At 31.5% G+C, this 16149-nt stretch overlaps 4 protein-coding genes and 1 long non-coding RNA gene across 6 annotated transcripts in view; 2 read left to right on the top strand and 3 right to left on the bottom strand.

The window, feature by feature from the left end:
- LOC123260736 (neuropeptides capa receptor-like) overlaps positions 1-16149 on the top strand; it is a 51269-nt gene that overhangs the window by 17444 nt on the left and 17676 nt on the right. The gene's annotated exons all lie outside the window — the stretch shown is intronic.
- Positions 1348-2941, bottom strand: LOC123260740 (putative gustatory receptor 28b). The gene is made up of 4 exons (XM_044722015.1): positions 1780-2941; positions 1648-1719; positions 1489-1578; positions 1348-1427 (listed from the first exon to the last, which is right to left on the bottom strand). Exons 1-4 carry the CDS (start codon positions 2767-2769, stop codon positions 1359-1361), a joined length of 1221 nt encoding a protein of 406 aa, XP_044577950.1. The 5' UTR covers positions 2770-2941; the 3' UTR covers positions 1348-1358.
- On the bottom strand, positions 3548-5544 carry LOC123260739 (putative gustatory receptor 28a). Its single transcript, XM_044722014.1, has 4 exons — positions 4255-5544; positions 4119-4190; positions 3968-4057; positions 3548-3886 (listed from the first exon to the last, which is right to left on the bottom strand). The coding sequence occupies exons 1-4, from the start codon at positions 5218-5220 to the stop codon at positions 3782-3784; spliced, it is 1233 nt and encodes a 410-aa protein (XP_044577949.1). The 5' UTR covers positions 5221-5544; the 3' UTR covers positions 3548-3781.
- On the bottom strand, positions 5685-7706 carry LOC123260737 (putative gustatory receptor 28a). 2 transcript variants are annotated; one of them, XM_044722011.1, is made up of 4 exons: positions 6288-7706; positions 6157-6228; positions 5998-6087; positions 5685-5936 (listed from the first exon to the last, which is right to left on the bottom strand). In XM_044722011.1, exons 1-4 carry the CDS (start codon positions 7257-7259, stop codon positions 5775-5777), a joined length of 1296 nt encoding a protein of 431 aa, XP_044577946.1. In that variant the 5' UTR covers positions 7260-7706; the 3' UTR covers positions 5685-5774. The 2 variants fall into 2 exon arrangements, with proteins under 2 accessions (XP_044577946.1, XP_044577947.1); XM_044722012.1 differs by having other exon boundaries at positions 6157-7706.
- On the top strand, positions 13343-14678 carry LOC123260743. The gene is made up of 7 exons (XR_006508503.1): positions 13343-13580; positions 13643-13732; positions 13801-13982; positions 14052-14123; positions 14187-14276; positions 14344-14434; positions 14505-14678. It is a non-coding gene; the product is annotated as an uncharacterized LOC123260743 (long non-coding RNA).

Here is a 16149-nt window from a genome sequence, read left to right as displayed (position 1 = left end):
TTATTGTCCTAGTCACATACGAAGTCAAAACAGTCGTTTGGAATGCAAACCATACTATAATAACTCCGTAAGAAATACATGAAATCAAATCTACTTTGATCATTCCGATGAAAAACACTAACAGAAAGTATGAAACTAACGTAACCAATATTCCGTTATGCGCCATGTCTGTAAAAATCGTGAAGCCGTAAAATTCGGAGACTTCCTCGCAAATTTCACACAATTTGTGGTAAGCATGCCTGATATTTATGACATCATGAAGCGCAGACCTGCGTTGAGCCGGTAGTCTTTGGAGAAAAAACGCCGGGGACATTTTTGAATCTTCTTCAATGTTGCCCAGCTTCATGATGTTTGAGTTTATGAACTTGAACCTTTTCTGGATCATGTCCAACAGCATTGTGTACTACATCATCACCCAGCCGTAGAAGGTCATGGCACCACATCTCAGCAAAGATTTGAAAAATGGATGCGGTAGATAACATCCCAGTGTAATAAGAACAACGCAGATTAGTATGTTGAAAATGAATATCAAACTAATGATAACATTTCCGTTTTCAGATGACTGGAAAGCGTACCTTTGCAGAGTTTGGTCGATATTGTTCATCTTGTTGAAGATTTTGATCATTTTTTGCTGCCGAAATGTGTAAGTTACGAGGAATAAACTTATTACTATCAAACTCAAGTACTCGAGGTTCGTTGTGATTGATCTGGTGACCAAAGAGTCGATTTAGTTGACATTGTGCTGATGACAAGCGTACAGCGTGAACGAAATGGCTATAGTAGCCAATGATATGTTGTAAAACGTTCCCAAGTACGAGAATTTGCACACTGTGAATTTAGTATTTCTGGCTCTAGAAGCTTTCACTGAAAAATTTAATGTCCAGGGTGACAACCCGAGTACTTTGAAGAAAATGAATTGCCCGAAGAACAAATTTCGTTGATGCACTGAGCTGTATGCATTGAGGTACATGTTTTAGATTTATTATACTGGAGACGTTTAAATCCACTCCGAACTGAATGACTGACGGATCAAGACTAGTTTAGTGCAATCGATTGCAAAAATTTCTACGTTTTATGTAACATTATCCTTATTATTGTTATCTTAATGGCGTTTATGATCAGTTAATTTAATGGTGGTACTCGTTATTTATTTAATTAAACGTATGCTCATTTCATAAGTAACGAGTTATGCGTTCGAGTGGAATTAAAATAATGAGATACGTTATAATAGACATCTAGAAAAATAACATTTCAATAAAGGTGATTAAAATATCTTCAATTTAGTGAACGTGAAAAAATAATAATTTTTTAACTCCATTTTCGATATCTTCTTCAAAACTTGTTTTCTAAGTGGTGAGTTATTCTGAAGGCGTGCTCATGTGGAATTGGATAAGAATAATTAGATAAGTTGCAACTGTACCAGCAGCCTAAATAAAAATTATTTCATTAATTTTTAAATTTTAAATTTTAAAAAGGATTCAAACTTACAGTTGCTAAAAATGAACGATCTATTGAAATTATTTCACAAGCTGTGAATTTTACTTTTCGAAATGTGAGCTCGCGTAGAAAATTAAGCAGCTAAACAATTAAAAACTAATTAGTAAAAAGGATTATTTATTGTAATTCTATTAATAAAAATAAATTTACTTCTTTTTCGACTTTTTCATGAACCACGCTTTTATTCATCAATGAATTGATAATAATTGGCGTTCTTTTACTCTGAAAATTTTGTAGATCAAAAATTAAAGAACTGGTTTGATGAATAACTGTGCTACTCACCTCTTCTAATGTCAATGAAACATAAGTAGTGAGAACAATAAGTTGAAGCGCTACCCACAGTATAAACACGATATCATTGAGACACATGATCGGAAGTAACTCAATTTGTTCGAAAAAAGACAATATTACGAAGTATGAAAGAATAATAACACCCCCTCCGTTGAACATGATGACAACCAGAACTGACTCTCCGTAAAAACAAGCAATGTCTTCACAAATTTCACACAGTTCTTTGTAAGCGTGCTTGATGTTCATAACTTCATGAAGGACCCGTTCATACAAAATTGATGGTTTAACAATAAACAACGGCCGTGATTTTTCTAGATCCACTTCTGTTGGCCCCAGTTTCATGATATGTGAGTTGATGAACTTTAATCTTTTGCTGACCATATCCAGTAAAATCGTATACTGCTCTATGACCCAGCAGAAGAGAATCCAGGGAGCTACTCGCAGCAGGGTTTCGAAATATGACGGCGAGTAGAATCCCACTGACAGGAAGTAAACGCTAATTATCAAGTGCAGGATAAAAATTAAGTTGATAATAACGCTGTCGCTTTTCGATGAATTGTAATCTTTTATAAAGGTGTATTTTTGTAATATAAGGTCCACATTGTAGATTTTGTTCAAGGCGTTGATCATTCGCTTCTGTCGCATAGTGTAAATTATGAAAATGAGGCTCATCACCAGCAAGGATAACAATTGAAAGGTTATCATCCTTGAATGCGTGATTAAAGAATCGGCTAGTGGTACCGCGGTGTAACGCTGATAAAAAGTAAACACGGCGAATGAAATTGCAAGTGTTATCAATAATATGTTGTAAAATGATCCAAGGTACGAAAATTTGCAGAATTTTATTTTTCCATTATGGTTTTTGGGGAGCTTTTCTGGAAAACTAAGCGACCAGGGTGATAATCCGAGTGTTTTAAAGAAAATATGTTGAGCGGTGACTAAATTCCGATAATGGATCGGACTGTATAAATTTTGATACATTCTTAAGGCTTTTACCGACGACTGCACTCGTTAGAAGACTGATGAGGACTAAAAGACTCGTTAAATGAAATTCAGAAAATTTCTATGTACTGTCGCGTGAATGCTTGCGTTATCTTTAAAGCTTAACTGTGTTGATGATCAGCTTGGTGATGTATTACAGTTTTTATCGACTAACCACTCAGAAAAATAGTTGCAAGGACACTCGAGAAATTAATTAGGATAATTACATGTGGTGTAATCATACGGGAAATCTAAAAGAAAAAATTAATTCTTCCATTCGGTAATATACTGACGTAAATCTCTTGGAGATCATCTTCACGTAGTTTTATTAATGTAATTTATTAGTTTGAAAAGTTTTAGTGTTACTATTGCGAAGTAATTTTAAAGTTGTAAAGCTCGAGAGTACTCAACAACTGATGGATAAGTTTAGTGCAGTTTCATTGGTTGTAACTACTACGGGAATTGATCGCGTGAGTATATTTTTTTCTTTTTCATGTGAATAATTACTCTGATATCTTTCATGTGGAAAAAAGTATCAAGTTTTATAATTGTTTTGTATTTTATTAAATATTTAAAATGTTTACAGAATTGGAAACTCATTTAGATAGGGTTACGTGCGTTAATATCCCTGGACAAAATATCCCCGCGATAAAATATCTCCGGACAAAATTCTTAAAAATATAAAAATTCATCAATAATAATTTGAAAATTAATCTCAACATTATTTTTTTAGTGTGTTTGTGTGTTTATTCAAAATTAAACCAACAAAAACGCGGGGATATTTTGTCCGGGGATATTAACGCGTGTCATCTTTAGATAGATATTATAATATCTATTGTATACATCTTTGTAAAGCTGAATTATAATGAGTTGATTTATAACAGTAGCAATTTAAAAATAATATATTGGATAAAAAATAATTTTTATAACTTTTTTAAAACCCACATCAGTGCAAAGCAGAAAAATGTAACTCAAACCAAGGTAGTTATTGTTTTTGAAAATATTTTTTGAATCAAGAAGAGTTCTTTGACGACGAATTATTTATTACTGTTTTGGTTGAGGACTTAGTACGAAATTGTATCAAAATGATAAAATACGTCACAATAGTGCTAGTGATCTGAAACAAAAAATAAATTTGTCCAAGAGAAAAAATTATTATCAAATTAAAAGAAACCATTAAGGAATAAATTGCACTTACAGTTGACAAAAGTTTACGATTTAGCGGGAAAATACCACATGCGATAAATTTGAGCTTCCGGTGAATAATATCGTGAGAAAATTTGGACAACTGGAATTTTTTATTGAGTTAGCACACTTTAGTATTTGTTAATATTAATTCAAACAATTACTTTTTTTTCGACTATCTCGTCCATGGCGCATTGGTCCATGTGTAGATTGATAACATCTGCCGTTTTTTGGCTCTAGAAAAAATCAAAATTCTCGATACAAAACAAAAGGCTTGTTAAAAAAATGATATGTTCATACCTCTTCCTCTGTTGAAGCGATAAAAACAGTAAAAAGAAGGAAATTGTAAGTTATCCACAGTATCCATATTATATCCGTAATATAGATAATATCGAATTCAAAATCATTGTTAAATGAAAAAGTCATAACATACAAGACTATCACACTCATAAAACTACAATCAATAATCAAAAATAACATAATCACTCCATAGAAATTGTTAATTTCCTGGCAAATTTTGCACAACTCGAAATGAGCATATTTAATGCTGTCAATTTCATAAATAAGTATTTGCTGAAATGAATTGTAATATATTGCAGATAATCGTTCTGACATAGAAGTATCTTTCTTTTGGATATCAAGTTTGGATAGAGCAAGATTTATCATTTTAAATCGCTTTACAATTTTTTCCATCAGAAGTGTGTATTGCGTTAATATCCAGCTAGTAATAGAAGCCGAAAGTTGTGCTTGAAACATTTCTAGTGATGGGCTGCTATACAATATAATAAATCCATAGCAAATGCTTACAAAAAAGTTTATCAAAAAAATACTTCGGTTAGTTTGACATTCGTAAGCCACGCACTTTTCCAGTTTTTGATCGACGTCTTTCAATCGGTTAAGAATTTCTATCATCACTTTGTTGTTTATGACGTACATTAATAACATGCCACACACAATAGCCGTGTCAAACGAAAATAAAATTAAGTTTGCCCGTTTGGTAATGAGACCATCGGTATGGATTCCAGATAATGCAATAAACTTCATGTAAACAGTTAAGCAGATCAGTGAAATTATCAATGAAATATTGTACAAACATCCTAATAAAGAAAATTGACACTTGTAATCCGGAACATCGATGCTACGATTTTTACAGTGCATTTTCGAAACATTTAATGTCCATGGCGACAGTCCCATTATTCTGAATATGATATTTTGAAAAATAACGAAAGTTTTATCATATACTGAATCGTATTTACTGTAATACATTGTTCCACAATTCACGTTTTTAAAATAAATATTTTCTATAAAGGAATAAATTCCATGAACTGAAGTACAACTTTGCAGTATCAACACGCAATGAAGACTAGTGAAGAGTGTTCGAATGTCAATTAAAAGATCCAGTGCGATTTGGTCGCGTGACTGTTAATTTTCATAATTACTAGCTCATTATTCCGTACACAGTTTTATCTTGGTTGGATCTAGTACGATTTAATTAATTTATTTATTTAAATTGATCATAGAGCTTTTTCTTCCTGTGACCATATATCGATAACTACAATGTTTTATACACAGAAAAAAAAATTTATTCAAATCAAGTGAACAATTTTGAAGAATTTGATCTTCTTGAATTGAGTAGAAAAATTCTTAAACTAACAAATTTTTCGTCTTGATTAAAGACCATAAAACTTTTCAAAAATTTTTTTTGTTCAAGAATTTTTCTCTCGATGCAATTGAAAATTTTGTAAAATTTCTGTGACGACTAACTAAAACTAATGTTTGAATATCAATTAAAAAATTATCGATTGTGTCGCGTGAGTGTTTTATATTTTATGGGTATATTCCATATTTTCTTCTGTGTACGCTTTTGTATGAGTCGAGGCCAATGTTGTAGGATTGTATTGAGTAGAAGTGGACGATTCTGGAGGTGCGCTTACACGGAATTGAATAAGAATTATTAAATAAGTTGCAACGGTACCGGCAAGCTGAAAAAAATTAATAAGAATTATTAACAGCTAATTTTCAAAATTTGATTGCTTGACTCACATTCGCTAAAATTGAACGGTCAAGTGAAATTATTTCATACGCTGTGAATTTGATTTTCCGAAATGAAAGATCACGTAGAAATTTGAGTAGCTGTAAAGTAAAAATTTATAAATAGATAAAATAAGAGAGTTATTAATCAATTAATGTAAATAAATTTACTTCTTTTTCGACTTTATCATCCATCCTATTTTGACGAATGAGTGCATTAATAATGCTTGCTGTCTTTTTACTCTAAAATTAATCGTTAATTTATAATTCAAAAATGATGAAATTTTGAAAAAGTAACCCACCTGGTCAATTGTTTTATCAACGTAAGTGGTGAATACAACTATTTGAAACATCATCCACAACACACATACTCCCTGAGAAATAATTTTTAAAAAAACAATTTCCTCTGTACTGAAAAAACGAAGCAACGTGAAGTACAAAATAAGTATTATTACTGCTCCATTGTGCAAAATAACTCCCAAAATTATTAGCCCATAAAAATCGGCAACCACTCTGCAAATTTCACACAAGTTGTTGTACGCATGCTTGAGATTTATCACATCACAAATTACCGATTCGTGCAAAAATGACAATTTGGTGATAAATAATCGCTGCGGTAATTCTGAATTTTCTTTCAAACTGCCCAATTTTGTGATGCTTAAATTGATGTATTTAAATCTTTTGTTAATTACATCCAATACGATCGTATATTGCACCAGGAACCAGCAAAAGAGAATCGAAGGAAAGCATCGCATTAGTGCTTCCGAAAATGAAAGTACACACAATTCCAACGTGACAAGAACAACAGATAGAAACACATTTATAATGAATACCATATTAATAATTAAATAATCTCTTGAAATGTTCCATCCGTATTTTTCCAATCTATAGTTGACGTTATTGATCCCGTTGATGACACTAATCATTTTCTTCTGTCGCAATGTGTAGATTAAGAAGAGGACACTCGACTTTAGTATGGCAAGGTATTCCATTAATCTCACCGTCGACACAGTCAGTAATGCATCATTTTCTCCTTGGATGACACTTCGACGATGAAAAGCGTAAAAACCCGATATAGTCACTAAAATTGCTAAGGAAATATTGTAAAGTGATCCAACGTAAGAAAATTTACAGAGAGTGATTTTGAAATGCCGGTTTTTTGGCAGCACAGCAGAAAGATTTAGTGACCAAGGTGACAATCCGAGTATTTTGAAGAAATAGAATTTAGATATCATCAAATTTTGATTATACTTTCTGTATGCGTTGTAATACATTTTTAGAATTAGTTAATTAAGTTAATATGTAGAGCTTTGAAGAACTTTCACTCTGTGCTTGACAAAAGCTAGAAGAAGACTAGTTTAATAGGATTGATTACGATCATTTCTGCATACTCGGTCACGTGATCACTTGCGTTTTCATTGTAAGGTTAACTATGTTGACAATCAAGCTATTAGTGGAATTATAGTTATAATTTATGTAAAAAAGATGAGCGATCAACGATTACATCGGAATTCTTTTAAAGAAACACCAATTATTTATATGCTTTATGACAGCATCTTGAATCGATCGAAATACGTATACAGAATGAGAAAATGTGCAAGCAATATAAAAAATCTCGACCACATTCTATTTTAGTTTATATTCATTGGGAATTTTTGAACATGGAATTTAAAATCATGCTGTCGTAATGTTCACAATGCATTATTCATCATTCATTTTCGATCATGAAAAATCAACGATGAAAAAGTTAACGGGAGCTTATCACAGATTGGGTAATGATGCATCCACGATATTTTTTAACGACCAATGAATATAGAAAATGGTATAAAAATTGATTAAAAGTATTCTACTTACGCAAATTAGTCGCTCATGAAATCGTCAGTGTGAAAATGTGCAAATAAGTCGGAATATGTCACGTCCTATGATATTATCATCAATATTGGATTTTTTAGTGTTTTGTGCTTGTACATAGAAATGTCATCATCAATTCAAATAAAGCTTGGAACAATGTACATTTGCGGAATGGAACGCGAGTCGTGCGGGTAACATTCCTGTTCATTGTGTTCATTTCCAGCGTCACATATTTTGAAGAGGTACTTTGATTTAATGATACTGCGTTTATAGTGATAACACTGTTCAGAATTCGCGCATGAGTTTTTTGCAGATAATGAAGGAACTATTTCTACGAGCTTCATTACTGTAATGAGCGAGTCAAAAAACTGCTTCTAAATTATTTTTTCTATTGATCTATAACAATATACAACAACCTTTTCCACCGTTTTATGCAATCAAATCAACAAACAAGTGTATCGATTAATTAATAACAGAATTCCTTTTAATAAATCAACTAGCAGTTTTTTAGTCTAAATGTCCATCAATCATCAGAAGCAATTTCATTAATAAAATGCAACAGCATCAAGCTAGTGTTGGTTGCGACATCGTTGAGTTAACACCAATAATTTTGAAAAGGCAGAGATGAATTTTGATAAAAATCAACATTTTGATTCTGTATCGCGGTACTTGATGTTTTTGCAACATATTTTGTTCAGAATAGTTGGATTGTTGCCTTGGACAATGGATCAATCATTTCATGTTCTTGTCAATCATAATAACAGTGATAAGCTTTGCCGATTTTCAATCGTAGGATCGGGTTACAGTTTCTTATTGTCTTCAGTGATAATAATTTTGAGTGTTTACAAGTTAATTGAATCTCCGTCGGTTCAAATCCAAGCTGATCCGATGTTAACAGCAACATTGACGACTAAACTAGAATTCATCACCCAACTAGGTGTACTTTTGATCCCTATCATTTTCATCTGCCGGCAAACGTTGATGATGAGTGTCATCAATCGATTGGCGGATGTAGATGAAAGACTGAAGAGATGCCCGGGTTATGCTATTGAGAGCAATTTAACAGCTGTTATTATTCTCGTCGTAAACCTTGTGTTGATTTCTGGAGTGGGAATATTGATAGGACAGTACCATTTGCCGCTAATGGTGTTAATCCGATGTTCCCCGGGCATTATTGCCAGTTGGTCTGTCACTCAATTTTCTACCCTGCTGATTTTGATCACCAAGAGGATCAAAAGCATCAATACAGCTTTAGTAAAACTGGGAGGAAACATCGGAAACAATCAAGCTCAATCACGAAGTTTGTCGATTTTATGCGAACTGATGGTTCACGAAATTCAAAATTTGAAAAACGGGTACGTTGAACTTTTTGAAGTTTGTGAGGATATCAAAGATTTCTATGGACTCCCGGTTTTGATTGTTATTATCTACTACAGCTTGCAAGGTATACTGGTGTCGTATTTCGCTATTTCGTCGATGATCCAAGGACAATCACACACTACAACTATGCATTTGCTTAACGGAATGCGCTTGTTGTTGACGGCCTTTGTATTTACTGTATTGACGTCTAGTGTCACTAGTACCGTCAGAGAGGTACAATAACATGTCATGCGTTCAATAGTATAACATTGATTAAATTTATATGTACTGAATTGAGTAATTAATTTTCAGAGTCAAAAAACGGCAAATATTGTCCACCTTCTCATGGATCGATATCCAATGGATCAAAAAATTCAAGACTACGTGGGTGAATTTTTTTGACTAATTACTTAAACACTATTCATGGATAATATCAGTTGAATTTATGATTGTAGTTGTTGAAATTTTCGCATCATCTTGTACATTTAAAATTTAACTTCACTGCGTGTGATATTGTTCCGCTTGATCGCTCCTTTTTAGCAGTCGTAAGTAGCTGTTTTCTTTTTATTCTTTATAAATTTAAATATGAAAATTACAAGTTTATGATTTCGATCATTGATTTTAGATTGTTGGTACGATCGCAACTTATTTAATAATCATCTTCCAATTCCGTATCAGCGCACTGCTATAATTGTCTTTCTACAATTGATTAACTTCCATTTTTTTATTATACTTGTGGAAAATATTTTGTAAGAAGAGTATTTTAAATAGTAGTATAAATAAAATATAACGCTTGGTATTGAAAAGCTAATCATTAGAAGTTTTCGTCAATCGGATTGCCAACTAAAATGGATAAAAATAATCAATCACGCGAATAAATGGTGCTTATTCATCAGATAACTTTTAACATCCATTAGTTTTAGAAAGGACTTTCTAAAACCTATTTTGAACAAATGCTGATGTTAAAAAAATTTTTATTCTATAAATCGAGTTACAATCCACACGTATCAATTAAAAAACTATAAATTATAATAAATAGTTTGCATTAAGTTGAAGAGCAAAATAAACTTAAGGTTTTTGTTTCACAACAGCTGGATGAAATTGTATCATGATGATAAGATACGTCATAACAGTGCCGACGATCTGGAAGAAAAAATGAATTTTTCGAATTGAAGTTATTTTTGAATGATAAAAAATAATCGGTGGACAAATTGTAATTACCGTCGACAAAAGTGTGCGATTAAGAGGGAAAATTCCACAAGCAATAAATTGTACTTTCCGATGAAGTAGATCGAGTGAAAAATTGAGCAACTGTAATTGAAAATAAGTTAGTGAAGCATTTGGTTATTTTTTATAAAGGAATTTCATGCACTAACTTTTTTTTCGACAATCTCATCAATGTTGGACTGATCCTTGCGTATGTTGATAACGTTGGCCGTATTTTGACTCTAAAAAAATGGAAAGTTTCAATACACAGAAAAAAGATTAACTTAAACCAAGACGAAAAATTCTTGAATTAAATAAAATTTACTTAAACCAAGAAAAATTTCTTAGTTTAAGAATTTTTCTACTCAAATCAAGAAGATGAAATTCTTCAAAATTATTTACTTGATTCAAATAAATTATTTTTTCTGTGTACAAAATAGCAAACTGATTAGGAAAATTTAATCTCTTTACCTCTTGCTCTGTTGAAGAGACAGAAGCAGTAAGCACGAGGTAATCGTAAATAATCCACAGTGACCATATTGCATCTGTAATACTGTAAATGCTGAGTTTCTTTTCGCCAGTCAATACGAATAACTCGAAATAAAAAATATTTACACTTAATGTACCAGTCAACAAAATAATAAATGACATAATTAAGCCGTAAAAATTGTTTATTTCAAGAGAAATTTCACACAACTCGTTGTAAGCGTATTTAATATTATCGATTTCATAAATAACTAATTGACGAGAAGAAAAATTAGTAGCACATAATCGATCTGGTACGGAAAAAACTTTTTTGTTAACGTCAAGATTCAGGATTGCAAAATTTATCATTTTAAATCTCTTGTAGATTGCATCTTACAATATTGTTAATTGCATCATTATGTAACTGCTAACGACTAACGGCATTTCGAATAAAAATTCTTGGAGTGTGAAATCATAGAAAAATGCTATAGATAGGAAACAAGCACATAGAAACAAGTTTATCCCAAAAATCACAAAAATGCTTATGTTACTTTGAAATTTATAAGCCGCGCAGCGTTTCAGTTTCTCATCGATGGTTTTGAGCCGATTGAGAACATTTATTATCACTTTGCCGTTGATGATGTACATCAATAATATTCCACAAATCAGTAACGCTATCACATAAGAAATAACCATCAAAACTTGTTTGGTAAAAATATCATCTTGTAATGAAATTAATTCCTTGTTAATCCAGACGTAAGCAATCGACATGACAATAATTATCATAAATAAAACATTGTACAAACATCCTACTGGCGAAAACTGACACTCGTAATTAAGAACACCAGAACTGCTACTTTCACGATACATTTTCAAAACATTCAAAGTCCATGGCGACAGTCCCATTATTCTAAATATGATATTTTCAAAAATAATAAAAGATTTATCAAACACCGGGTCGTTTCTATTGTAATACATTGTTTCACACTTTATGTATTTTAAGTAAATATTTTCTATGAAAAAAAACCCACGGGTTGAAGTATAACTACGCGACATCAACACGCGATGAAGAATAATGGAAAAACTAACGTTTGAATGTCAATTGAAAAAGCCTAGTTCGATTCTGCTGTCACGTGACTGTTAATTGTTATAATTAGCTTTTTCATATTTTATGTACGATTGTATATTTTCTTCTATGTTTGCTTTCTATGAATTGAGTACATTATTGTATTATTGATGGAAATAATTAATAATAATAACGTTACCGTTTTTTGAATAATTTGATTTATACTTCTTCAATTTATGATCAATTTTGTAGATATCATTGATGACACTAATGATTTTATTTCATAAAAGTATCATTTCAAATTTTGGGATTTATTGAAATGTAAGCAATATTTTGCTACCTAATCAAAGAAATCAATTTTTTATGCCATAAGCAAAACATTATCAAATTTGCTGTATAAATTATGAAATGTTTTAATATCTCATCATATCTTCCGATCAGAGTATACATTTTTATACAAAATGCAATGACTTTTTTCAAGATAATTAGTTTTAGTTGTGATCCTTTTGAACAAGCACGCGTTTAGAAAATGCAACCTGTAAAGTCAAATTGGATATCTGTTGAACGAAAATACAGAAGAAATGAAGCGTATCGATACTTTTTAGAAATCCAGTATATTGTTTATAAATTTTTGGGATTGTCTCCATGGACATTGGATACTTGTCTACTTTTACGAAAAAAGAATCAAGATAATACTGAAAAAGTGTGCAAATTTTCATGGATTGGATCGTTGTACAATGTTTTGGTGATTTTGATTATTGTTTTAGCAGATTTGTATGATCGTTTCGCTGTGTATGAATTTAAATACGATGATCAAAGTAATGATGAAGACAACGAGTATTATGATTTTGAACCAACGCCAATTTATGACTCATTGCTATCCAAAAAGGAGATGATTACAACAATTGGACTTTGTTCAATTGTGTTTTTCTATATTTTTAAACAAAGACCAATGATTGATGTCATCAATCGTTTGAATTTGATAGAGAAGAAATTGAAGAGTTGTGATAAATTTGAATTAAAACACATTTCGAGCTACGTTATTTTTATCGTAAATTTGATCTTTTCTAGTGGGAATATATTGGCAATTACAATAGATAATCCTACAAGAGAAATTTTAGTCAAGACGCCGCCTCCTGTGATCAGCAGTTGAATAATAATTCAATACACTTTACTACTGATTGCCATTGAAGAAAAGTTCAAAATTGTAAACTTGAAAATTTCTAGAATGACCACATGTGAGTCTATCTCTAATAATTTTGAAGTAATCAAAAATACTTTCAAGGAATTGTGCGACGTTTGTGAAGAAATGGCCAATTTTTATGGAATACCTGTTTTGGTTGGTATATTATATTTTAGTATAGAATGCCTATATATTTTACAATTCATATTTACGTCTTCTCTCCAAAAACCACCTCCTGGATTCGAAGACTATTTTTTCGACTTCTCAAACTTTCTATGGGTGATTTTCTTATTTTTGGCGTTGACTTCAAGTGTCTCAAGGACAGCCAGCGAGGTACAGTTCGATTTTATCTAAATAAATATCGCTTCTAATGAATTATCACACCTTTTTCAAAGTAAAAAAACTGGAAAACTCATTAACTTGCTCGCAGATCAATGCCCCATGAACTCAAAAACCGAAGAACAAGTAAATACTCTTCTTTTATTCATCATAAATAAATTAATAATTTTTGAACTTTGTAATTTCAGCTGGTCAAATTTTCGAAAGATCTTCTTCATTTTAACGTCGAGTTTTCTGCATGTGGAATCATACCGTTAGATCGTACGTTTTTAGCAATTGTAAGTCCCAAAAAATGTCTTTATTCTTCATAAAAATAGATTTATGACGTTCAAAAATTTTTCTTCAGGTTACTGGTACTGTCGCAACATATTTTGTGATTTTCATTCAAACACTGGGACTTGATAGCTAATTATTTCGAGCATTCAAAGAAAAAAACACATTTTTTATTTTTGAATTGAAATCAAACAATATAAGATCAATTTGTAATTGTTCAATGAATTACATCTTTATCAGAGAACTATCAGTGAGGTACAGTTCAATTTTGTTTAAATAAACATCACTTTAAATAAATTATCATGTATCACACTTTTTTTTCAGAGTAAAAAAACGGGAAAAATTATTAGCCTGCTTACCGATCGATGTCCCATGAACCCAAAAGTCAAAAAACAAGTAAATCCTAAACTTTCCTTCGTCACAAATTAAGTTAGTGACTTTTGAGCACTCGAATTTCAGATGACCAAATTTTCAAATGATCTTCTGCATTTTGACGTCAAGCTTTCTGCATGTGGGATCGTACCATTGGACAGAAGTCTCATCGGAACAGTGAGTTCAAAAAATCCAATTTCAATTGAAAAATAAGCTTTTATGATCTTCAAAATTTTTCGGTTAGATAACTGGTACTATTGCGACGTATCTTGTGATTTTCATCCAATCTAGCGCACTTTCAACACAATTTAATTGAGTTCAACAGAACTTACGATGTAAGTTCAACCCGATTCAAAAATTTCAAATTTTTATAATCAGTCAATTTATTTAACTTAATTTTTTTAGGTTTATAGAATTATTTCTTCATGAGCACGCGATTACTCCACTAGATGAATTGCAAAAACTTATCGAACATATTAATCGTATCACAATTACATAAAAGTATGTTTTACTTGATAACTATCTGTCAATTATTTAAATTGAATTGTCGAGTGATAAATAAAGTAATTTAAATAGCCATTCAAACATTGTTGTTTACTAATCCAATCAAGATACTTCAATGCATGAAAGGATCATCACGCGACTTTATCGATCTAGCAATCAAACATTACTTTCATCGATTCACAGATTATCAGTGAAAATGAAAATAAATAATTAGCAACACTCACGCGAGTACATGACACTAGAATAAAATCCAAGATCTTTAGTCATAAACGCGACACTTTACTGTAAACACACATTCTGTTATATTTAAAAACCAAAAATCCAGTTTCAAAAATGCGGCGAGATATAATTCTTAAGCCGAGTTCGAATTTATGCAACAAACTGTACCAATGTTTCTCAAAATTTCAATACTTTGTTTATAAAATAAATGGATTGTCACCATGGACATTAAAAGTGTCGGAGATGTTTAAAAAAAACTCCAGAATTGAAGATGATCTGAAGCAAATATTCAAAATTTCATACATCGGTTCTTCTTATAATATTTTGTTAATGTTAGGCATCGTTTTCTATGGGATTTACCTTGAAAATGCTTTGCGTCAACTTGATGAAGTTGATGAAACTCAATTGGATCTTCCAGAAGAAATCCCAGCAGAAAATTTTGAATCGAGCGTTACCGAATTATTGATGTTCATCACATGGTTGATTGAAACAATAAGTGTTTCATGGATTCAGCTCTTTTATGTCTACAAACAAAAATCGATGATCAAAGTCATAAATCGGCTGAGTTGTGTTGATAGAAAATTGAACATCAGCGTAGATTCCTATGCAAAAAAAAATATCAAGTTATTTTATAGTTATGCTCAATTTTTTGTTTGTCAGTGCAAAGATAATATTAGCTATACTAGAAGAAACTTCACCAATAATTGTAATAGTGTATGAAATTTTCCTACAGTGATGTACAGCTGGATAATCGTGCAATATACCATACTACTGGGCATTGTTCAGCAATAGTTTAAAGCATTGAACTTATCTATCAAAACAAGCGATTTTAGTCGAATTTCAACATCGATGGTCAGAATATCGCTAGTAGAAGAATCTGTTCTTCAAGAAATCGATAATTTAGAAAATTTATACATAGAATTGTGTGAAATTCGTGATGATATTAACAATTTTTACGGGCTACTACTTTTGATGTCTATCGTGAGCCTTAGTCACCACCTCATTGATGTCATTTCGGTATTAATCTTACAAAGTTCAATTCCTAGTGAAATACTTGAATTGATTTTCTATTTAGCTCCAGTAATATTTGTTCCATGGGTGATTTTCTTAACTCTAGTACTTACTTTTGCTGTTTCCAAAACGATCGATCAGGTATGAAAATTTTCATCCTCAAAGATTTTTTAAACCAATTTTGAATTAGAATTTTTTCAGAGTCAAGAAACTGGACCACTAATCAATTTGCTTTCGGAGCAATGTCCAACGAATCCGCAAGTCAATGAACGAGTAAACAAACTAAACTTTTTTATTTTTAAGGGACTTTTTTATT

Source organism: Cotesia glomerata, linkage group LG3, assembly GCF_020080835.1.
Source record: "Cotesia glomerata isolate CgM1 linkage group LG3, MPM_Cglom_v2.3, whole genome shotgun sequence".
Lineage (NCBI taxonomy): Eukaryota > Metazoa > Arthropoda > Insecta > Hymenoptera > Braconidae > Cotesia > Cotesia glomerata.
Note: the sequence above shows the minus strand (reverse complement) of the source record. Positions and strands in the feature narration are given on the sequence as shown.

Bases quoted from the DNA above. Each gene is read 5' to 3' on its own strand.
- LOC123260740 (XM_044722015.1), bottom strand. From the start codon at position 2,769: ATGTATCAAAATTTATACAGTCCGATCCATTATCGGAATTTAGTCACC. The intron at 1,720-1,779 runs GTGAGTAGCACA...CAAAATTTTCAG, and splicing joins TTTCATTGACATTAGAAGAG to AGTAAAAGAACGCCAATTAT. The intron at 1,579-1,647 runs GTAAATTTATTT...TTAATTGTTTAG, and splicing joins ATGAAAAAGTCGAAAAAGAA to CTGCTTAATTTTCTACGCGA.
- LOC123260739 (XM_044722014.1), bottom strand. From the start codon at position 5,220: ATGTATTACAGTAAATACGATTCAGTATATGATAAAACTTTCGTTATT. The intron at 4,191-4,254 runs GTATGAACATAT...GATTTTTTCTAG, and splicing joins TCGCTTCAACAGAGGAAGAG to AGCCAAAAAACGGCAGATGT. The intron at 4,058-4,118 runs GTAATTGTTTGA...AAAAAATTCCAG, and splicing joins ACGAGATAGTCGAAAAAAAA to TTGTCCAAATTTTCTCACGA.
- LOC123260737 (XM_044722011.1), bottom strand. From the start codon at position 7,259: ATGTATTACAACGCATACAGAAAGTATAATCAAAATTTGATGATATCT. The intron at 6,229-6,287 runs GTGGGTTACTTT...GATTAATTTTAG, and splicing joins TTGATAAAACAATTGACCAG to AGTAAAAAGACAGCAAGCAT. The intron at 5,937-5,997 runs GTGAGTCAAGCA...AATTTTTTTCAG, and splicing joins ACCGTTCAATTTTAGCGAAT to CTTGCCGGTACCGTTGCAAC.